This window comes from Callospermophilus lateralis, chromosome 11, assembly GCF_048772815.1.
Source record: "Callospermophilus lateralis isolate mCalLat2 chromosome 11, mCalLat2.hap1, whole genome shotgun sequence".
NCBI classification, from domain to species: Eukaryota; Metazoa; Chordata; class Mammalia; order Rodentia; family Sciuridae; genus Callospermophilus; species Callospermophilus lateralis.
Window position 1 is genome coordinate 6,698,290 of NC_135315.1, and position 23,337 is coordinate 6,721,626.

Sequence of the window (23,337 nt, forward strand, 5' to 3'; positions counted from 1 at the left end):
TTGGATTTATTTATTTATTTGTACCGGGAATTGAACTCAGGGGCACTCAGACCTATTTTGTATTTTTATTTAAAGATAGGGCCTCACTGAGTTGCTTAGTGCCTTGCCATTGCTGAGGCTGGCTTTGAACTCGAGATTCTCCTTTCTCAGCCTCCTGAGCCACTGGGATTACAGGTGCATCACCGTGTCCAGCTGATTTAAAAATTTTCATTCTCTTTGTGATATTGGAGATTGAAACAGGGTCTCATGCATGCTAGACAAGTGCTCTACCACTGAGCTACATCCACAGCTCTTTTTTTTTTTTTTTAGAGTTTTAATATTTATTTTTTAGTTTTTGACGGACACAACATCTTTGTTTGTATGTGGTGCTGAGGATCGAACCAGGGCCGCATGCATGCCAGGCGAGCGCGCTACCGCTTGAGCCACATCCCCAGCCCGACACAGCTCTTTTTTAATAAATTTGTTTTTGAGACAGGTTTTTGCTAAGTTGCAGAGACTGGCCTCAATTCTCTTGCCTCAGTCTCCCAAGTACTGATACTATAGGCATGTGCCACCACACCTGGCCTCTTTCCGAAGTTTTAAAAATACGTGATTCAGGGCTGAGGGTGGAGCTCAGTGTTAGAGTGTTTGCCTGACATAACCTGGGTTTGATTCCCAACACCACACACACACACACACACACAAAAATAATAATAATAAAATGAAATATGTTATTATCTAGGCATGGTGGGACAAGCCTGTAATCCCAGAGGCTCAGGAGGCTGAGGCAGGAGGATCTCGAGTTCAAAGCCAGCCTCAGTAACAGTGAGGCACTAAGCAACTCAGTGAGACCGTGTCTCTAAATAAAATACAAAATAGGGCTGGGGGTGTGGCTCAGTGGTTAAGTGCTCTTGAGTTCATTCCTGGGTACCCACCCCCTCCCAAAATATGTTAAGACGGTAAAGTCTTCTGTGCCTGTCTGCCTGGCATGGTGACACCTGTCTTCTTTTTCAGAGTCCCTTTGTGCAAACACAGATAAATGAACACACAGGAGAGGGGCAACTGGGAAAAGTATCCCCTTCTTTCTATGGGACTGGATTCTCCAGCAACTCCTCTTTGCATGAAGGTGGAGGTCAGTGCACCCTGTCCCCACCCTCTCTCCCTCCACTTGACTCTGCTGACCACCAACAAATGGACCTGACAGCAGGAACTGAGGGGGCTCTTCCCACATTGAGGGTGTGTAGGGTGAGTGCGGGATGGCCCTATTTTTGCCTCCCTGATGACAAGAGGCTGAGGTGTCTGCAGAGAGAGGAGCTGGCAAGTCACATGCTGTCCAAATGTTGTGGTCAAGGATAACTGTCCCCAGGCTGACCAAATTGACTTGGACCAGCGGAGAGGGCAAGGAAGAGCACACCAAGGAATACTGGGCCGGGTGAGGCCCCAGGCTCAGATCCAGTGCCCTGTGCCTCTGGCTCAGATGTCCACTGTAAAACGCTAGGGGGCTGGATCCCAGGGGACATTTGCCACATCTAGAGACATTTTGGGTTGTCACAACCAGGGGGGTGGTGCTGCTCCTGGCATCCAGTGGGTGGACCTGCCTAGTATTCCTACAAGGCACAGCCCCACCACAAAGAAGGACCCTCGGGAATGTGGTGGTGTTCAGGCTGAGGACCCGCCTAGAGCCCGAGCAACGGCAGCGACAGCGACGGGCGCCCTGCGCAGCGCGGCTCCCTTACACCCTGCGTGGAGACGCCATGGGCCCCAGGGGACCCTCTTCTTGGAGCGGGATTCTGCTTCCCTGACCCCTTTTTGTGCAGGGTTGAGAGGCACAGGGACGAAGGCGGTGGGCGCCGGGCCCAGTCCGGGGCTGGAGGGGCACAAGGGGGCAGGGTAAAAAGCTTGGGGCAATCGCAGCCCCGGAAGCTCCGCGGCCAGGCCTGAGGGTGCCCAGGGCGGGAGCGCGGCCGCCCCGCAGCGGGCAGCGGCAGGGACAGCTGGCCTGGGACGGCTGGCCCGGGGATCGGGTTGCAGGGCGTCGGGCGGGGCTTGGGGTGGCCACGAGTGGCGGCCGGGCCTGGCTGGGGGCGGGGAGGCCTGGCGGAGAGTGACGTGGGAGCGCCAGATGCTCCGGGCCAGCTCCCTCCCCCGCCCAGGAGCCAGGGGAGAGGGAGCCTTATCGGGGTGGGGAGCCCAGGGCCTCTCCCGAGGGTCAGGGCAGGGTCCTCTGGACAGAACTCAGCACAAAGCCTTCCAGCCCCGCCCCCGGGCCTTCTTCTGGACGAAGGGTGAAGGGAGCGAGGCCGCCTCTGGGCGCCTTCCGAGCGGACCGTCCTGGGAGGGCGCCTCCTCCGGGGCTCTGGAGTGGGGGGTCTGTCGGCCACCGCCCGCTGGCAGCGCCTCTGTCCAAGGCACATACAGGTGGTGGCCTTGTGACCCCCCGGCTCTGCTTCTGACCTTGAGTGGAGGCGGCTGGGCGCGCACATAGCTCAGCGCTGAGGCTTGGGCTTCCTTCCCGGCTCCTGGGGACCCCAAGTCCTGGATGTAGCCTGAGCTAGACAGAGCCGGGCCCTGGCCTGAGGATGCTGGACAGAAAGGTGCTGCTCCGGCCCGGTGATGCAGCCACCATGACCACTTCCTTTTCAGCCCCGGGGTCTGACCTGGCAAAGGAGGGCCGGACCAGGGTGTGCTCAATCTATGCCTGGAGTAGGGCTGGAGGAACGTTTGTTGGACTAGAGGCAGTTTGACCCCAGCTCCTCAGCCTGGCTTTTTGGCCCAGGCCACCCTTCTAACTGAAGCCAGATTTAGAATTAGGTAGTCAGTGTAGTTAGATAAATCGGGTCTAATATCGAGTGAGATCTAAAATGGAGGCCATGAGAATGAATCCCTGGGAAAAGTTGAGCAACTCTTGAAATGTTAATGAAGTCCAGGAAACAGCCCCCAGCAGATTTGAAGATAGCCCATCCCAAAGAAGTGTTAATGAACAGCAAACTTGAAGATGCTGCCTCAGAAGTCCTTCCTGCCCAGATTACTTCTTTGGCCCACCTGTGTCCCACCCCTTGGGCCTTCCCACCTACATTCCATCACCGAAAACCATAAAATGGACAGACAACTACACTTCCATGGATTCCATCTCTTGGGTCCCCTTCTTCCTCCGGGAGAAGTCTTTTCTGCTGTCCTTTAATAAACTTCTATTTTCCACTCTGACCTTGCCTCGGCATGCTTCTCTGGTGTTATACTTCAACATTGGGGAAGCAAGGACTCGTCACCGGTCAACAGCGGTAACATAACTGTGGGTTAGCTCTTCTCCCTTGCCAGTCTGGGGCCTGCCCAGGATGTGTCCTTCTCCTTACCATCCCCTGCCATCCCACTCACTCTGCCGCCCCAGTGCAGAAGCACAGGAGAAGAAAGGGGAGATGTGGCACCCGAGAAGGCAGCAAACGGTGACATCTTACCTAGAGACCAGCTCCTATGGAGAGGACACATGGACAGCTGGTGTCTGCATGCTGAGCCGTGGCCCCTGGGGCAACCTGGGTTTAAAACAGTTAACAGGAGCCCAGGGTTTTGTACTCCTCTGTTTTCCAGATAAGGAGAGTGAGGGAGGGTCCAGGGGGCCCACAGAACTGGGAAGAGCCAGGGACTGAACCCAGGGCCATAGGATTCCAAAGTCATGTTCTCTTTCACTGCAAAAAACTGCCTCCAGCTACGAAGGCAATTGGCTCTCAGGTCCCCTCCTCCTTCCCTGTCAATCATCCCCCACTCTGGAGGCACCCAGGGACTACCCATTAGCAGCAACCTTTTCTCAAGGAGGATGAGGTCAGAGCCGCACCCTGAGCCCAAGGAGGATGAGGTCAGAGCACTGCCGGGCTGGTGCAGATGCTAAATTATTCATGGGGCTGCTGGGAGCAGGGGCTGCAGCTTCCTGGAGCCCAGTGTGGAGACAGCAGACAGGAAGCAACGTCTGGCCCAGGCACCTGTGCCTGACCTTGGCTGGTCCTCTGAGGGCTAGAGAAAATGCTAGCCTCCGTGAGAATGGCTGGAGGGCTGACAGAACCCTCTGGGCTGCTTGAGCACGGGCAAGTCACCTAACCTCTGACCTTTACTTGGTGTCTTAGGTGAGCTGTGTGGGGCTGAACAAGTCCTAAGAGCTGCAAATGTAAGTAGAAAGCCGGGCATGGCACATGGCCGGTCACCCTCACCTGGGGCCACCTTCCTGTGCAGAGTATGTCACCCCATGGGCTGTCTTGGCTGCTTTGCCAGCATCACCAGGCAGCAGTAGGGCTACCATCAGAGGTGACCTCCTCTCCCACCCTTCCCTCAATGTGGGTCACTGGTCTCTGATCTTGCCTGGTTGAGAACTCAATATCTTTGGAGACCTCATTTCCCCCTTAGAGTAAGTCCCCGAACAAGAGTCAGTCAGCCTTTGATGGTGTGGCTAGAAGGAGTCTGTGGGGTGGGGAACATGCACGTGCACACGCCCCAGAATCCCTCAGGAACACCCAGGACTCAGTGGCAGAAACCCCTCCCAAACGGAGGATCCTCGTTTAATTCTGAGTGTCATGACGTCCTCTGCTTCCGGCGACAGGATCCGGCAGTGGCAGCAGTGAGACTCACGAGGGGGGTGCCTAGGACAGTGAACCTGCACCAGGTCTCATCTCAGTTTTCTCCCACTGGATGAGGCACCTTGGCCCCTTCAGAGAAGGCGCCTCCTGCCTCCTAAAACACATGGGTCTTCTGGATGCTGCCCAGGACTGGAGGAAGCAGTCCAGAAGCTGGACTGGCCTGCGTCTTTCAGGAGCCCATCCCTCCCGAGCTTCCTCAAGCTGAGGAGTCCGGCTACAGACACACCTGGGTCCACTGCAGGCTGCAGCACCCTAGTCGCCGGGCACAGCCCGAGACTCCTGAGATTGTTACCAAGAACAGTGCCTTCACTCACTGAAGGGACCTTGGGGGCCGCTAACTCAGATCAAGGGCAGTCTGAGGTGCAAGGAGACCCCGTCCCTTGGAGGGAAACGTGACTCTATTCCTGGAAGTGCAAGGGAAGAGGGGATCACACCTGGGGACACAGCCGTGCTCTGTGGGAACTGTTCACCCAGTTCAGCTCTGGAACAAATGCTCCAGTGATAAAGGCACAGGCTGATGGGGAAAGGGGAGTGGCACTGGGGAATCTGTGGGGCCGACCACAAGGTGCCTCTCAGAAAAGTCCTTGCCTTCCACCTTGCACAGAGGTGATGCTGGGCTAAGGACTGAGCTCCTGGGCACACTCAGGGGGACCCCTTGGATGGGCCAGCTCTGTCGGGTACCAAGGGCAGGGCCAAGATGGCGCGGAGGTCTCAGCTTGCTCATCCCCCTCCTCGGGACCAGCATCCTGCAGGTTCTGAGAATGGCCCCTCTTGCCGGGTGACTGTCAGAACCCTCTGTAGCATGTCCAAGAACAAGGACACTCGAGGTCCCTCCAGTGTTGAAAGCAATGCTGGCCACCCAAGCTGAGGTGGAGACTCAGCCCCCTGCCCGTCACAATCTTCAGCCCAAGACCCCTTACCTAAGGGGCCTCCCCACGCCCCACCAGTTTGTCACAGGAGAGGCCTGGATCCCAACTTGCCTGATCCAGGACCTTCAACGGGTCCCTGAGAATGCAGCCTTGACCCAGCCTGTTTCTCCTAAGGGGACTTCCAGGCCCTGGCCACTGATGCCCAGGCAGTCACAGCAGGCCCCCCGCACCTCAGAACCTGCGAGGCCCAGGTCATTCAGGAGCATCGATACCTGCCCCTATCCCAGGAGCCACCTTCCAAACAACTGAGAAGCCAAAGGCCGACAGGGGAGACAAGGTCACAGAGCATCCTGGCATGTAAACAAGGCCAAGTCCCAAATGCCACTGTGGCCTGACAGCTCTCCAAATTCTCCGTGGGGTTCTCCATGAGGTAGCACTGAATGATGAAGGGCTTTCCGGGTTGGAACCCGTGTGATAGTCCCTGTCCCGAATGGCAAGGACAGTTGGGATCAGAGGACAGGTAGGGCTGGCCCTGAGCTGGTGGTGGGACCCACTTCATCGAAGCTGGGGAAGGCTTAGTCAGGGTCATGGCGCAGAGGGCTCAAATCCAGGACCTACCGGCCATGAACAGAAGCACCACCTGTCCAGGCCAAGCACTGGCCTCAGCTCATGGCCTTCCACAGTCCAGGTGGTAGCAAAAGGCCCTGGAGAGGAGGACAAGGGACAACTTCTGCCATGATTTGGCTCCAGAGGCTCACAGAGAAGATTCCCCTAGGTGCCGAGTGGGACAAGATGATGCCGGACACCGAGATGGCCAGCCAGGAAGGTCCAGTGTCAAGACAGAGGCAGCGGAAGATGCCGTTCCCCGGCAGAAGAGGGCTGTCTGCAGAACCACACAGGGAGACACACAGGCCGTGACTTGGAAGGAGGGTGGGATCAAGAGGGGAGATGGGAGTCCACAACCGGCTCCTTCCAGTTGCAGTCACTTGGGGACCAGGAGGCTGGCTGGGCAGAAGTAGGAAGAGTCCTGAACCCCAGGCCTTGCCAGGGCCCCCACTCCGTCCACTGCTTCAGGTTGGTGGCCTCTGGTCCCTCCCAGCTCCAAGGACAAGGGCGAGAGAGGTACAGAGGAATGAGGACATCAGGTGGCCGTGCGGTCCAGGGAAGAGGGCGTCTACCATCTCGTTTTATTTTGCGGGGACTGAGCCTAAAGTAACCAGAAAGAACAAGAGTCAAAGGGGAAGGACCCGCCGGCTCGGGCCCAACCACTCACTTTTATTTATTTATTTTCAAAGGGCTTCAGTCCCCAGGGGCCGGGGCCATGTGAACATAGAAGGAGAAGTTTGGGAGCAGTTTATTTATCTTTCAGCAACCTCCCTCTCTCTTTCAACAAAACATGTTCTTCCTACAACCAGTGTCAGAAAATAGCTTCTGACTAGCTGGAGAGACATTCCCAGGCCCGGGAGGGGCCGGCTCGCAGCCCTCGAGAAGCCTCGAACCAGAGTCCAAGGGCCAGGACACCGTTGTCCCACCCACAGGCTGAGAGGACAGCCTACAGCCCAGCCACCAGGGCTCCCTGGCTGTCAGTGTCGAGAAAACCTGGCCAGTCTTGGCCTGGCCACCAGGAGGCCACTCTGCTTACCTACAAGAGGGGTTGGGACATCTACCCACAAAGCCCTGCCTGACCCTCACAGGGCACCGCTCTGGGATTTCGACTCTGGATAGAGAATACGAGTCCTGTCCCCCTCCCGGGTAGTCCCAGGGGTTACACTCCTGCAGGGGACAGGCTTGGGCTGACTATACAGAACGGTAAATAGACATTCTCACCACCCTTCCCACCTCGGTAATCCCATGATGGAGTCAAGTCCTGGCCAATCCATCCACCCACTGCAGAGTGAACTGGACTCTCTTCCCACCACGAGCCGAGACTGGCTGACCTCCCCCACACAGCTGCCTGCTGGTGGCCTGCCTTCCTTTTTCTGCCACTGAGCGTAACCACTGGACAGGGGTCCCAGAGGAGAGCTACAGGGTCAGATAAGCCTAGATGTGGGGCCACATCCACAGCTAAGTGGGGCAGGTGTTGGTTCTGGCGGCCCTGGGGGCGGACAGGGATCACTTCCCTGGGGGGGTGTCCCCCACTAACTTCAGGACACGCCTGCCGCAGTGCACAGAGTGAGCAGCTGTGGAGGAGAAGGGGCACCCACTGCCCATGGAGGAGGGGAGAGGGGGACACTGGAAGCTGAGAGCCCACCAGAAACCACGAGCCCAGCGCGTGCGTTAACAAAGCAGAGACATGTTTATTAGGCACCCTTGTTCCTCACAGAGGAGCAAGACCCAGGCCCGACGTGCCTGCTTGGAGATTTCTTGAGGCTGCAGGAATCTCCAGAGAATGTAGGCGCGGACCGGCCACCACCCCAAGAAGAACACTATTTGGCTGGAGCAGGACCGCCGGAGGTGGCCCTGGCATGAAACCAGGCTGGCTCCTGGACTCCAGGAACACTGAGGAGTGGGTGGGGGCACCCAGGACACCCCCGGAACATTGGCAGACGGGGGCCTCACGGCTCTGGCACAAGCTGCTTCGAGCCAGTGTGGGAGGAGGAACACACAGCATGGGGGTCCTGGGGGTCCCTCGCCCAGGCCAGGTCCTGAGGGCCCTCCCCAAATCTGCCCGCTTCCTCCTGGCCGTGGCTGCCGCCTCAGTCCCACACGTAGGGGTTTCTAAAGACCTGAGAGTTCTTGCCGTCCTTAGGTGGCGTGGCCGCCTGGTGGCTCTGGGCCGCGTACATGTCTTCAGCCCGCAGGGTCGAGTTGGCACTGCCCATCACCTGGCTGTTGGCAGTGGCCCGTGGGAGGATGACGTCGTAAGCGCCTTCGGACTGGAAGGAAGAACAGGCGGTGTCACAGTCAGGGGGACGGGGCCAGGCTCCGCCAGGGCGGATGTACAAACACTCTGCTTCCTGCAGGGCTCCGAGTGCCAGCTCCTCCTTCTCGTCCCCTCTGCCCCACTCCAGCCAGGTCCCAGTGGCACCTGGGGCTGACAACTGTGGAAAGACATGGCTGACCTCGAGCCCCTAACTCTTCTGCCTCTAGGGATGGGACTGAGGGCTTCGCTCACCTGAGGCTGTCCAGTGCGGAGGCCCTCCTTCTTCCAGGGCTAAGGGGGAAGCTCCGGTCCTGGGAGGATGACCTATGACCTATGACCTGCCTCCAGGCTCCCCTCCTCCAAGAACCTTACCTGAGTCCCCCCAAATGTCACAATACCTGGACACCCTTCTCTTGGGCACTGAGTCATCTGGATTGACCAATCTGATTTAGAGACGAATTCCCTGAAAGCCCTGGAGCTTGGCTGCCCTGTGGGGGCAGGGTCCTGAGGCAACCGGCTCCTACCCGGAGGGCAGATGAACTCCTGCCCCCACCTGCCTTACCCCTAAGGAGAAGACCTGTCTTCAGCTGTCTGTAGCTCCAGGGCCCCAAACCAGCCTGCAGGAGTCAGAACCAGGTGTTCCCTGCACCTGTGTGCAATCTCCACCTCCCGAACATCTGGATAAATGGTCTCTAGACCTGGGTGTGCACGAATCAGCGGGACTCTGTGTGAAGCCATCCACCCCTTGGAGCTGAGCCCCAGCTGGAGGTGGGAAATGTTTAACTACTGGGGCGGGGAGAGGGAGCTGCAGAACTGCCTGGGGGAGTTTTTCCCTTCCTGGTGGAAACCAAGCTACCCAGGTGATGTCAACAAACCCGGGACAAGGAGAGGTGCTAATCCACATTTTCTGCAGGTTCCCAGAGGATGTTAACTCTGGGGGTCTGGGAACCACATTTTGAGAACCAGGCAGAAAAATTATTCCTGTTAGGGCTGGGGTTGTGACTCAGCGGCACAGCACTTGCCTAGCATGGTGAGGCACAGGGCTTGATCCTCAGCACCACATAAAGATAAATAAAGTAAAGGTATTGAGTCCATCTACAACTACTAAAAAAATTTAAAAAAAAAAGTATCCCTGCTAGTCCAGATCATCAATGAAACACACTGGGAAGGTCAGAAGGGTGACCATGGTATGGCAGCCCCTAAGGAAAGAGTTCTGTGGCTGCCCAGACCCCCTGGAGGCGGCCAGCGGGGAGGCCTCTGCTCATGGTCTTAGGGAAACTCCTCAGTCCCTCTGTCTCCCTGGCTTGGCCACAGGTTCAGGCTTGGGGAGAGGGACAGGGCTGGAGTCGGAAGTTCCAGACACATGGCCAGCCCCTGCCTCTGGGCTTATGGGGACAGGAGGTGGGAGGTGGGGAGGGGACAGAAGTGAACCCCGCTGACCTCCTGGCTTCCTGTTCTCAGAGTCCTGCCAAGGCAGGTCGCTGACCTCTCCCTGCAGCCACTGCCAGCCAGGAGGAGAACATACATGGAGTGGGAATCTAACCCACCGGCTTCCTGTCCCCTCCCCACTTGGCTAATGGACCATCTGGCTCCCAGAGACCAAGGGAGGTGGCAGGGGGTGGAGAACTGGAGGCCCTCTCTGGACAGCTGCGGGTGAGAACTAAATACCCGGAGAGACCTGCTACATTCAGTCCCCTGTCACCTGGCCGAGACCTTTGTCCCTCCCCGAGCTCTAAAGCGGGGAGCTCCCACCCGCCCACCGAGTGCTTCTGCATTTTAGGAGCAGCTAGGCCCAGGCTGTGTGTGATGCCCAGTGACACAGAGCAGGTCACTGCAGTGTGGCCAGAGGCAGTGACCACATCATCTCCAGGAGATCGGTAAGAACTAGGGCTCTGGGTTCCCTGGGGACATTCCCAGAGGAGAAGCCTGCCTTCGCCCTCCTCCCACCACAGGGCCTTCTCTCCCCACCTGCCCAGCTGGGCTCTGTGCGGTTCCTGGGACCCCACTCACCGGGCCTTTGTGCATCAGAGCCATCTCGGTGGGCTGGTACACACTGGTCAGCAGCTGCCCGTTATAGCCACTGTAAGGTGACACTGGTCTCTTAGCTGTAAGGAAAGACAGGTGCAGATTGAGGATCCCTGATTCTCAGTGTTTCCCCCTCCCACAACCCAAGCAGCCCTCTCCAGGGTGTGGGGGAGCCACAAGGTGGATGGGCAGGGCCCTTCGAAGCCCACACCCCTTTGTACAGAAAGATGCTTAGAAGACCACAATGCTGTTGAGCTCCCTGCGGTACAAGACCCCCCACCCCCATCCAGCAGCTTAGAAAAACGCCCAGTCAGCATCCTTCACATCCCTATCCGCCCCAGGGCCAGAGGCCAAGAGGGGCACATGGGCCTTAGGCTGCCTTCCAAGATGGCCAGCCTCCAGCTCCAGCCTCCACTGCTGCGGGCCAGCTGCCAGGAGCTAGCATAAATACTGCTGAGACCCCTCAGCCCACAAATCTTCACATCGTCACGGGGCAGGGCTGGCTACAGATGCCCCCACCCACCCACTGGGACCCGGCTGGGGAGACTGCTTGCTCATCCCATCGGGGGCCCCTTGGCAAGTCTCCAGAAGTATCTGCAGCTCCAGGAATTCTCCTCGGTGCCTTGGGGTGTTGGTTTCCTGATCTGTTCCACCCTGCAGGCACCTCGAGGTACTGGAGGAGACCCACTGACCAACCCAAGGGGCCCAAGTGCAGGGTAGCCTGGCCTGTCTCCTGCAGGGCCAGGGACCACAACCTATGAGGCTTGTAAGTGCCGGGCTCACGTTATTGATTTTTCCATTTAGGAAAAAAAAAAAAAAAAAAGGAAATATAAACTCACAGCCCAGAAGAGTTTGCCGTGAGAGGACAACGGCTGAGAGCTCTTGCCTGACAGAGGCAGCAGCGTAAGCACCCAGGGACAGCGGGCTGCAAGTTCCTGAACCCGCCCACAGTCCCCCTCTCCTGCTGACTCCACCGAGTGCCCCCTGCACACTCAGCCCACTCCTGTGTGCCAGGAGCCACCCCAGGGTAAGGCCAGCGGTCAGCCCCAGTGGGAGGCAGATCAAAGATCGACTGCCCAGCAGGACAAGGGTCACTGCTTTCCCCAAAGCAGGGATTTTGAGTATCTCACAGATTGAAAGAAACAGATTTCTCTGATTCTGGATCTTCCACAGCCTCTGATTCTGTCCTGCAGAGGCCCCAGAACTGGCACAGGGTGACCAGAGGCGGTTAAAACCTGAAGTCCCTGCCGGGTATGCACACCTGTAATCCCAGAGGCTTGGGAGGCTGAGGCAGGAGGATCATGAGTTCAAAGCCAGCCTCAGCAAAAGTGAAGTGCTAAGCAACTCCGTGAGACCCTGTCTCTAAATAAAATACAAAATAGAGCTGGGGATGGGGCTGGGTGGGTAAGCACCCCTGGGTTTAATCCCCAGTAACAACAAAAAAAACCAAGACCCACCAAACCTGAAGTCCCCAAGCATCTTAATCAGCACAATCAGCTTAGGTCAGGGTAGGGCTTCAAGCCTGCGCCTCCAGTGTTCTCTCATGTGTGGAAGTCAGACAGGAAAAGGAAGAGAAAGAAGGGAAGTGGGTCTCACAGAAAGGGACCAGGGAGGGAAAGGGGAATACTGGGGAGTGATACTGGCCAAAGTATATTGTTATCCTGTATCCATGTAAGAATATGTAACAAACAAATTCCACCCTCCTGTGCAACTATGATGCACCAATAAAAACAATGGGAAAATAAATATGCTGCTGAGGTCACTGCCTGGCACCATAGCACTTTTTTTGAAGTGGGGGGGCTGGGATGGAACCAGGGTCCGCTGCGTGCTAGGCAAGCTTCTGCCACTGAGCCACATCCTACAACCCCAGGCCCCACGAGAGCTTTTATTTAAAAAAAAGTTGAAAACGACTTTCTTTAAAAGTAAACTAAGATGGTGATGGATACACACACAGTAGAAAACAACCTCTAAAAGGGTGTTAATAGTAAAATATTAACATACACAATCGCTGGTGTTTCTAGGAGCGTTTCCCGTGTGTCAGGCACAGTCGTTGTTGATTCAATCCTCACCAGGGCCCTGGATCACTGTTACCACCCCATTGGGCACATGAGGACACCCAGGCACACAGACGTGCCGTCAACAGTGCTCAGTTCTGGGCAGGGAACAGGAAGGGGTCGGGAGGATGGGAGGCTGCGCGGGGGGAGATGGGGGGATTTTGTTTATCTGTAATGTTTGAAATCTTACAAGGAGAATAGATTCATGAACTACGTGAATTATTAAGAAAAGCCTTAAAAACGGAATCGGTGTATGTGTGTGTGCGCGCACGCGTGTGCGTGTGTATGTGGTGCTGGGGATCAAATCCAGGGCTCTGTGAGCGAGAACTAGGAATTGTCGCGGTAAAGGACACGGGATAAGGAAGGGGCCGGAGGGTGTCCGGGGACACCCTCCGGGGACTCACCTGAGATGGGCTCGTCCATGGAAAACGCCTTGTTCTCCACAAACATGCTCTGGCCCACCTGTTCCTTCAAGATGGTCTCGTAGCCCACGCCCCGGGTAGGGTACATGTCCCCCTGGTAGCTCTGCTCTGGACTGGCCTTGGTCACCTGGGAGACCTCGGGGATGACATATAAGAGGACGAAGGCCCAGGCATTGGTGGCGAGCGCGATGGCCAGCGTGGGGTCGTCCCAGGTGGGGCTGTGGTGCTGCTGGTTGCCGTAGGTGTACATGACGATCCACACCACCCAGATGGCGATGGAGGTGGCCGTGGTGAGCAGCACAAAGACCCCGTGCTTCCGCCAGCGCTTAAAGCGGCCGCACAGGGCGGGCCAGGCGCCCACGAAGGCCCCCAGCAGAAGCAGCATCACGTAGATGAGCGCCATGACAAAGTCCATGTTGGCGATGGCACAGGGGGAGGCCGCGGCCCAGCCGGCGCTGCCATTGCCCACAGGGCCGCCCTCGCCAGCTCCCCGCACCAGGGTGATGATCAGCCACTCGGTGTTGATGATGACCTCCACTAGGGTCAGGAGCAGAGCCACGGTGAAGATCACCCAGCCGCGGGGCCCGTGGTTCTTCCGGGCCAGGAAGTTGAGGGCAAAGACGTGGGCCAGCAGGCAGGAGAAGCAGATGGCAAACAGGACCCCAAAGAGGAACCTCCGAGAGGCACAGGTGGAGAAGTCGGGCTTCACCACGCAGGCGAACACGAGGAAGAAGAGGCCCAGCGTGCCCAGCAGGAAGAACACCTGGGTCCCCAGCAGGCTCCGCTTCTTGGTGTCCTGCACAAAGGGCAGGCTGGCCACGAGGATGATGGTGAGCACGAACGTGGTGACAATGCCTGCCCCAGCCACGGCCTCCAGGATGATGCCCCAAGCGCCAGAGCGGTCACACAGGTTGTAGTAGAGGGGGTCGAGGTCCGGGCTGCAGCCAGGCGGGGCATGGTTCTGGGCCTGGGCCCCTGGGAACAGGAAGAGAGGCAGTCCCAGACAAATCAGCAAGGCTTTGCGAGTGGCCATCCTGGCTCCCAGGCCAGGCACCAGCTGGGTCCCTGGAGACAAGAGGAAGAAGGGGCAACGTGAGTCTCCCAAGGCCAGCCTCCAGCATGCTTGGTGCTGACCATGGCAGACAGCACTCACTGATGATACGACTATCCACCTGGGCTCCAGAATCTTCTTAACACAGAACTCACGAAGCCTATCAACTGACCAGAGATGAAGCCCATCTGTCATCCCTCTGCTTCACCAAGGAAAAAAGAAGGAATGTCGCTGAATTTTCACTTCCTGCCCTTTCAACCCTAAGGTGGATTCAAATATTCCCCGAGCTCATAGAGCTAAGGCTAGCGGGTAAAAGGGCTTCTGAGCAACTCAAAACCAAGCGCAGGACCCATTCAGTTCTTCCTCTCTGCCCCGGGGCCTTCTAGGGTTCAGAAGGTCAAGAGACTATGCCCCTAAATCCTGTCCCTGTGAGGCCCAGCGCATGCTGGTCAGTCAGCCACACATTCCTTCATTCAATCATCCCTCATTCTGCAAGCACTTAACAGGCACCTGTAGCAGGCATAACCTGAAGTCCCTAAAAAACAGACAAGCTGAAAACTTGAGTTCCCCATCCCTCCCTTCTTTGCCCTCAGTTTTCCATTTTTACTGTCAACTTTCCTCTTTAGAATCCAGAGTTCTCTATCTAGCTCAGAAGCTGAAGTCAAGGATAAAATACACTAACTTCCCCCCAAGGGGTTCAAGACTTAATGCAAAAATCCTCCTATGAGGCATTAACATTTTAAAAGAAGAACCAGGCAAGGGCAAGACTTTAAGATACTAGCTAGATGGGGAGAAAGGTATCTTCTGTTAACACCAGCAAGATAACTCATCACACCACATACTCACCGCGGCTCTGCCCAATGCTATACATCTGCCTCACAGAGGAAAAGGAAACTCTGGCTCTCTGTACCAATTAGATTCTCCCCGCGTGAAGTGGAGGTAAAGGATATTATAACTGGTTGTAATTCCAGTGACTGGGGAGGCTGAGGCAGAAGGACTGCAACTTTGAGGACCGCCTCAGCAACTCAGATCCTATTACAAAATGAAAAATAAAAAGGGCTCTGGATATGGCTCAGCGGGAGGGCATCTCTGGGTTCAATCCCCAGCACCTCTCCCCCAGAATAGAGGATATTGCAGGTTAAGAGAAATTAAAGACCCAACCTGAGAAGCTGGGTATGAAGCTCAATGGTAGAGCACTTTCCTATCAAATGTGAGGTCCTGGATTCCTTCCCAGCACTACAAATAAATAAATAAAGCCCAAATCTTGTGTTTTACAATTAAAAACTGTAAATTGACTTGGAGACCTAACACACAAAATTTAAATGTTCTAAAATTTAAGTTATAACATTCAAAATTCCAAGAAATACAGGTCCTTCACATTTATGTCACCCTGCATGTTCAAATAACTAGTTGTAGCCAAGAACTGTGGTGCATGCCTATAATTCCAGTAGCTCAGGAGACTGAGACAGGAGGATCGCAAATTCAAGGCCAGCTTCGGCAACTTGGTGAGATCCTGGTTCAAAATAAAAATACAAAAAGGGCTGGCACATAGCTCAGTGGTAGAGCACCCCTGGGTTCAATCCCCAGTACCAAAAACAAACTAGTTGTAGCTCTGACTCCTCTGCTTTTCCAGACAGTAACCAAGCTTTCCTGGGCTGACAGCGACCACTATCTTCCCCACCACCTTCCTCACAGTGGCAGTGGGTGTGGATTTGTCCGGTTAACCTCCTTTCTAGTATTTCTTTTTCTATTTACTGAGGATTGAACCCAGAGGTGTTTTACCACTAAATTGTAGCTCCAGCCATTTTTGGTTTCTATTTTTAGATTGGGACTTGCTAAGTTGCTTAGGGCCTTGCTAAATTGCTAAGACTGGCTTTGAACTTGCGATTGATTCTCCTGCCTTAGCCTCCCAAGCTATTGGGATTACAGGCCTTTCCGTGAGTGTGTGTGTATGTGTGTGTGTGTGTGTGTGTGAGAGAGAGAGAGAGAGAGAGACTAGGGACTGAACCCAGGGGCATCCTTTTTATTCTTTATTCTGAGACTGTATCTTGCTTAAATTACTGAGGCTGGCCTGGAACTTGCAATCCTCTGCCTCATCCTCAGTCTCTGAGATTACAGGTGTGCACCACGACACCGTGGCTACTTAATAAACAAGCAAAAGTCCCAAATCTCAATCAATAGAAATTCTCTCCATAATTGATAAATGAAAAGACACTTGTAGAATCAGGAGAAATAAAGTTTGAAAAATTAAGTGAAAATTGACATAAAAACAGTGATCAATTTTTAAATTTTCACAGCCCTTGAAAATATTTTAGGTATTTTAAGTCATCTGGGTCCCCACCACAGGGTCAATTCTACCAGCCTTTCTCGGGCCACCATCCATTCTGATGTAAATTTACTATTGTTTTTCTAAATAACCTCTATTGTAACAGCTGGTTTCTCTCCATTTTGATGCAAAAGCTTGGCACTTCAGGTGGTGCTAGGGATTAAGCCCAGGGCTTAGCACACATTGGGCAAGCTTTGAGCACTGACTCTCAAGCCCAGGAGGTAAACTTTTGTAGGGGGCCTCCGTGTAGTCATAAATCAATAAAGCACCAACTCTATTTACAACTGCTGGGAAGAGAAAGGGAGTCCAAGGGAATTGATGGGTAAGGGGTAATATGGAGCAACTCCTCCGGGAAACACATGGTATGGGAAGTTGAATGTTCAGCTCCATCTTGGGGGACTTTCAGCCCGCAGAACCAGCTAGAAACTGGGATGAGGATGGAAATGTGAAACTGAACACTGAGAATGGCTGGGATATCTTGGGGCACCGGCATCTTCTAGAGCTTCTCATCCTACCTCCTTGGGCCAGGTCCCAGTTTAGAAGAGACAATTAGTGCAAATCAGCAAATACTGACTGCATATTTAGGGGGACCAGGCCCTGTTGCTCTAAGGAGAAATAAGGTAGGTATACAAAAAAAATGGCTCCAGGAGGAATATGCTACGGGATTCTCGAGAGAATTTACCTGTAGGAGAGAGGTGTCGCAGAGCAGAGAGGAGAGGGCCTGAGGAGCCTGAGCAGAGGTCAGAGACCTATCAAGATGCATTCTAGTGGGCTGGGAGATGTGGCTCAGTGGTAGAGTGCTTGCCTGACAAGCACTGGCCCTGGGTTGGAGCTGGTGTGAGGCCCTGGGTTGGAGCTCCAGTGCCTCAAAAAAAGGACAATTTTATTGGGGGGCTGGGAGCATACGGAGGTACGGTCTTTGCCTTGGGTTCAATCCCCAGCACCACAAAAAAAAAAAAAAAAAAAAAAAAAGCATTTTATTTGGCATAAAACAAAAATGCACCAAGAATGTTACTACTACTAAATAAATAAGCAAAAGCAAAATGAACCTCATCCCAGACACTGCCACAGGCAGGGATGGAAGGAGACTAAGCCTTGAAGAATGTGAGGTAAGGGCTGAGCAAGCACAGGGGGCAAGGAGACAGGCAAGAGACAAGTCAAAGCCCTGAGATCAACCCAAGTTCAGACCAAGAGGGAAAAGGTCAAGTGCACCAAGCATGTTAGCTTTTTGTCTTTTCTTCTTGTGGTGCTGGGGATGGAACCCAGGGCCGCCTGCCTGCTAGGAGAGCGAGCGCTCTGCCAACTGAGCTACATCCAGCCTCTGTTCTCCAAGTTAAAAGTGCATTCGTAAAGGGAGGCTCAAGAGAAAAGTCGTTGGGAAGGAGTATGAGCTTCATTCTAAGAGGAAATGGGAAACCACTGAAGGCTGCTTTTTGCAAGATGGGGGCATCATCAGGGGTGGGGTTATGAGCAGTGGCCCACACCAGTAATCTGGAGACTGAGGCAGGAGGGTCGCAAATTCAAGGCCAGCCTGGGCAACTCAGCAAGACTCTTATCTCAAAATAAAAAAATAAAAGGGCTGGGGGTGTATCTCAGTGGTAGAGCAGCCCTGGGCTCAGTCCTCAGTACTGTGGGGGGGTGGTATAAAAAGCATAAGGAAATCAATTTCTTAGGGACAAATTCACTCCAGTTTAAAGATCAAAACCAAAGGTAAAACCATAATGGCCAGATCTCAGAGACACTTATCAAAACACAATCTAAGGACTAGTAGGGTGTAGGGGGAAAGAACACTAAATTTTTTTAAAAAGTACTATCGACTCACATCTGATAGCAGCCACATCATTACCAAAAAACCTTGCCAGGCCTGGGGAGTAGCTCAGCGGCAGAGTGCTTGCCTAGTATGTGTGTGGCCCTGGGTTCCATGCCCAGTGCCACGAAAGAAAAAAGAAATATGTCTATACCCTGCTGGCCCCTAGCGCCCCTTGGGCACTTGGGCCAGGGTCAAGGAGGCTTTACAGCTCCCTCCTCCCCCATTGCCTCCTGACTTTGCTATTGGCCAAACAGCTTCCTAGACCTTACCCTTCAAATCCCACTCTGCCACCAAACCCCCAGGAGTCTACTCACCCCGCCCCCAATGGGTACCTTGATGCCATCCAGCTGCCCTGAAACTGACCAGCCTCAGATGAAGCAATCCATTCCCATCCTAAAATGTCTTAATCCTCTGCTTCCCCCCAAAATTGAAGGGCAGGAGGGGAGACAGAAATACACTGACTCAGGTGGAAAAAAATTGGGCCAGCTGAGCCTGGCTCTTGTCCCCTGCTTAGGACAGAAACCCTTGGAAGCCAGCAGAAGAGTTCAAGAGAATAAAGCTCAAGAGGCCCACGGACAACCAAGAGTGCAGATCAGCCATCTAGTTGACGTCCAATCGGGATGGTGGCTAAGGGCGAGACCAGATGGACCCAGCTCTGCTCTTGGGCTCCTCCTCAGGGCTCTGGAAGTGTCTTCTCCCTCCCGTGGATCCTGTACTCACACTGAACCTCCTGAGCCTTGAACGTTAAAATCCTGAACACCTCTCTCCCTTCCCAGGATCTACGTCTGGGGCTAGTGAACAAGACAGTATTCCTTGCAACTTCTATGCTGGGGCTCGGACAGAGTAGGCATTGCAAAATCATCCCCTGAACGGACACAACGTCCATTTCTCCTCACCCAGTCCCGCCTCCTTCATTTTGGGGTCACATCTCCTGCATAAAGATTTTTAAGAGATACCAAGAGAGGAATGGAAGAGGGAGCAAGCTCCTCGTGCCCTAGGAGCCTCCCACTCCCCACAGCTGAAGTTCAGCCTCAGATGTTTTTTTTTGTTTGTTTTTTTGGACAAAAGGGCCCTTTTGCTTCCCCTCTCCAGAACCAGTCACACAAATATTTTTAATCACCTCTGAAATCTGCCTTTCCCTGGCTCAGCCACCCAGCCCCCAGCTCTGGTCTGAGTCAGTCTAGTCCAGCTCCAGAACTGTCGGCCCTTCTCACTCCAGGGGGAGCAGAGAGGCCTCCAGGGTTGGAGGGCGGAGGCCCAGCCAGCCCCGACTGGTTTTACCCAGCAACAGGTGAGGCAGCCAGCCCCCCTCACCCCTCCACCATCCACACCCAAACTGGAGAACTCCTCAGGGTGAAGAATACCATCGTGGAAAGAAAGCCGCAAGAATCTGGGGAAGCAGTCCTGGTCTGTCTCCCAGGCTCAAGGGTGCAGAGTGATATCACCCAGAGGCCAGTGGTTGCCTTCAAGGGTGCCAAGAACATTGAGAGCCCCTCCCGGAGGGGGCTGCTCAGCCAGGGAGAGCAGCCTTCTTCCTCCCGGAGTGGCTGCCTCCACTCAGCAGAATGAAAAGATGGGTGGACCCTGCCAGTTTCCTCTCACCTCCCATTCATCTCCTCCTCCTGTCTCTCTCTGTCGCCGGCTGGGTCCTAGGGTGTTAGCCCTCAATCCAGAGGGCTCTGACACTTAACCCATCCAATAAGGAGTCTGGGAGATGCCAGTGCCAGGAAAGAGCCACCTCAATCCGGTCCCCACCCCACCCTAAACCAAGAATTGGCGTTTGGGCCAAACTGCCTGGGACTTTCAGAGACTCAGAATCCTGTCTTCACCAAGGGTCTGCTCAGGAATGTCCCTCTGGAATGCGCCCCACCCCCCATCAGCACTCCCGGTCCCAGCCACACTTGAAGGCACATGGTTGGTGATGGTGGTGGTGTGGGAGGTGGGGATCCAGGCTACAAAACCCTGTTTGTACACACTCTGGTGCTTTAGGATCAAGATCGGGAGCTTTGAGTGATGAAGTCTTCCCCGGTGTAAAACTGCGGTCTGGGGGGAGGGGTGAAAAGGAAAAGCCAGGAGGGTGGGGGTGGGGTCTTCAAGCCACGCTGCCAGGAATCCAGCGGTGAGATAGTCTAAAATTCCAAACTTTCCCGCAGACAGATCCGCAGCCTTCCCCTTCCCACCCCAGTCCCCGCGACTAAGGTCTACACGCGCGCTTCCTCGGACGTCTCAACAGAAAGGGCAGGGAGGCCAGTCACTTTTCGTCAAAGTTCCCCTGTCCACAGAAACCTGCCCTCCTCCCTTCCACTGCATCGGGCAGCGGAGAGGAATCTGTGGACTCCCGCTTAGAGGCAGGCGGGTCGAGGGACACTCCCGCCGCGGACTCCTTTCTCTTGCTGTCCACCGGAGCCGCAGCTCCGGGCTTCCTCCGCCCCCAGTCCCCAGCTGGCTGGGGTTTGGAAACTTTCCGCGACCCAACGGAGTTGGCGCGGCGTCCCCCGCCTCCCGGGTGTCCACCCCAGCGCCTCTGCCCTCGCCCACTCCCTGCCAGCCCTACCCGGCTCTTCCGGGCGGCGGAGGGGAGGGCGGAGCGGGAAGACAGCAGCCTTACCTGGGACGCGCCGCCAGCCCGGCTCCGGCGCGGCGTCCGGGGCCAACTCCAGCTCCAGGCAGAGGCCGGCGGGGGTGGGAGGGACTCCGCGCAGGGCGCAGCGCCAGCCTCAGCCCTGGCTGGGGTGGCGGGGCCCCGGCCGGGGCGCGGGGCGCAGGACCTGCCTTCCCGGGACCCGGGCGGAGCTGGGCGCGCTAGGTCGCTCGCTTTCGCGCCGGGTGCCCGGCTCCTTCCTCTCGGCGAGGGTGGGCCGGCCGGTATCGCCGTGACATCACCTCCATTCACGGCGCTTATCCGGCGCCCGCGGCGCTCCAGGTAGGTGCAATCCGTTTACACAGTAACAAAGCCCGCCCTGCCCTCCCCTGGCCGACTCACCTCCAGCCTCGGCGGAGACGCACTTTCCGGCCGGTGAGCGAGATCCGAGTTTCTGGCCAAGCTGGCGTGTGGGTTGTTGCTGTTTACTGCCACGCCCCCGCACGCGAGCACGCGCACATTCACGCGCACTCACTTTCTGGATTCGGCTCTTTCTCTGGAAAGCGGTTTGGGGTGCAGCCCAGCACATCCCGCGGGCGGGCTCTCCCTCGCGGCATCTCCCAGCTCGCGTACGCACCCACTGGCGCCGGGGCTGCCTTGGCGCGTCTCTCAGTGGCGGACACCCAGCCTTTGTCACCTTCGTCCTGGCTTTCCTTCGAGACACGCCAGACGCAGTTCGCTGCCCCGGGCTGGAGCGAGGCGCACACCGAGACACAAAGTCCGTCTTTGTCACGCCTTCTGCGCCCCCTCCCCTCCAGAGCTTGCACACGTGGACACTTCACACACCCAGCGTCCACCTCTTTAACGCGCGCTCCTTCCCTGATACCCCAGTCACCAAGATCACGTGGGGATGCCGCCACGCACGCCCCTAATCCCGTGGGCCGAGCCCCAACCACTGCAGACCGTGGGCAAACGTCGCGCTGGGTTGACTGTCCAACGCTCGGGTTTCCCGAGACCGCTCCAGACCCGGCTCAACTCGGAGCGCGCGCCCCCCTCCCCGCGTCCCCGTTCCGCGTGCCGACTTGTCCTAATTAGCCTTCACGGTTTGTTCCCCGAGCTACAGTGTTTAACCGGGCCCCGATCTCTGCGCTCCGGGTCACGCTGACCCTGACTCCGAGTTCAGCCCCTCCCGCGGCCGGGGGACCTTTCCACGATTTCGGGCTCCCCTGAGCCCCACACCCCCGCTCCCTGCCAGGGTGGATCTGCGGGTGACTGCCCTGACCCCTCCGGACCCAGGAATCTGCTGAAAGGGAACCGCGGAATAGGGAAGCGAATCCCGGCTGAGACCTCTCTCGCCCAGTAAACAAGAGATTTTCCGGCCTCCTCCTCCAGGGGCCGCGGGCCCCGCGGGAGGTGGGCTGCGCTGCCCCTGGAGGCCGGGAGCGGGCCTGCTTGGCTTGCGCCGGAGGCCCTGAGAGGCCAAGGCGCACCGAGAAAGAGGAGGTTGTAGAGCCTGGCCCGGCCCCTGGGGACGCGGGGGAGGGCAGGGCGACGGGTCTCGGGGTGCCCATTCTCGTGACGCCTAGTTGCCTGGGGGATCGCCAGCAGCTCGCGGTCGGAGCCAACCGGTGGCGGGGCGGACTGCTGGGCATGTTTGTTCAACCCCGAGCGCCCGCGAGCGGGAGGGGAGGCAGCTGGTCACGGGTGAGGGGGTAGCCAGGTGGGGTTGGGCATGGAGAGGGGAGGGGTACCTCCCGGGCTGTTTGTTTGCGTGCGTAGGTCTATGACAACCGGGAGTCTAAACTCTATCAATCACCCAGAGCTGCCCGAGCGATAAACCTCAGGCTGTTCCTCCCTTTGCACACCGAGCTCTCTGACTAGGAGGGAATGTTTGCTTAGCCGGGTAGCAGCGGTAGGGCCCTGGCTTTCTAGAACACTATATCCCTTCCTGTGCCCTATGCTGGCAGGCTTATCTGGAGAACGCTGCTAAGACCAAAGTGTTTCAGTGTTGCTGCTCCAGAGCTCTCCAATCCCTACGTTCACCTCCCACCCCAGAGTCAGGGACCAAGGCTTGAATAGGGTTAGCAGCTCCACGCCCACACTGAAAAGTCCCCATCTACCTGAGTGAGAGAAGCTAAGTTGTCCTGGCTTCTAACTACGTTTACTTAACCAGGCCACTACCTGGCAGCTCACTGGGCAGGGTCATCATGTAGGAGAAATAGTCTGAGACTACAAGACCTGTTGGCCCTAAGGAGTGGAAGACAATTTAAGTTATGGCCCTGATACTGTGTCGATTTGCTTGCCCTCTTCAGGAGCTTCTCCACCCCACCTAGGTTCTCTGGACATCAGCTCTTGTCCCCTGCAGCCCTGCCTCAGGCAGGTGAAGGACTGGACTGTCTGTTGCCTGATCATGGATCACCACCCGGGAGTCCTTTGCAAAAGGGCCGAACTCTCAAGGGCTGAGCCCTGGGGAAATGTAGGACAGTTTCTGAGAACTGTTTGCTCTTCCCTCTTCACCCCAGCTCCCTTCTGGAACAGGATCTGTCTTCAAAGGACAAAGAAAGTCCCTCAGCGCAGATGGCCTGGGCCCCTGGGTGTCCAGGATTTCTTTTGCACTCCACTTCAGTCCCTGGACCTGGGTAGGGAGAATAGAGTTGGGAGCCGCCGCCCCCACGCCACCCTGAGCCCCACCCTGAGCCCCACCCTAGTGGGCAGGGCTGTACCCACGCAGCCTACCA

General features: G+C 56.1%; 1 protein-coding gene across 3 annotated transcripts; it reads right to left on the reverse strand.

Annotated features, from left to right (window-relative positions):
• Positions 1-53: 53 nt before the first annotated feature.
• Positions 54-22,068, reverse strand: Gprc5c (G protein-coupled receptor class C group 5 member C). Of its 3 annotated transcripts, none has more exons than XM_076869691.2 (5): positions 20,627-20,942; positions 12,814-13,896; positions 10,341-10,435; positions 8,194-8,343; positions 54-6,674 (listed from the first exon to the last, which is right to left on the reverse strand). In XM_076869691.2, exons 2-5 carry the CDS (start codon positions 13,862-13,864, stop codon positions 6,642-6,644), a joined length of 1,329 nt encoding a protein of 442 aa, XP_076725806.2. In that variant the 5' UTR covers positions 13,865-13,896; positions 20,627-20,942; the 3' UTR covers positions 54-6,641. The 3 variants fall into 3 exon arrangements, with proteins under 3 accessions (XP_076725806.2, XP_076725804.2, XP_076725805.2); XM_076869689.2 differs by lacking the exon at positions 20,627-20,942 and adding an exon at positions 21,002-22,068 and having other exon boundaries at positions 55-6,674; XM_076869690.2 differs by lacking the exons at positions 54-6,674; positions 20,627-20,942 and adding an exon at positions 21,002-22,068 and having other exon boundaries at positions 7,741-8,343.
• Between the last annotated feature and the right edge of the window lie 1,269 nt (positions 22,069-23,337).

What these genes read in the sequence shown, in the direction of transcription:
- Gprc5c (XM_076869689.2), bottom strand. Translation starts at nt 21,188, where the DNA reads ATGTGCTGGGCTGCACCCCAAACCGCTTTCCAGAGAAAGAGCCGAATC. An exon ending in CATGGACGAGCCCATCTCAG is followed by an intron (nt 10,436 to 12,813) that starts GTGAGTCCCCGG and finishes CTTTCCTTACAG; the next exon opens with CTAAGAGACCAGTGTCACCT. An exon ending in CTCTGATGCACAAAGGCCCG is followed by an intron (nt 8,344 to 10,340) that starts GTGAGTGGGGTC and finishes TCTTCCTTCCAG; the next exon opens with TCCGAAGGCGCTTACGACGT.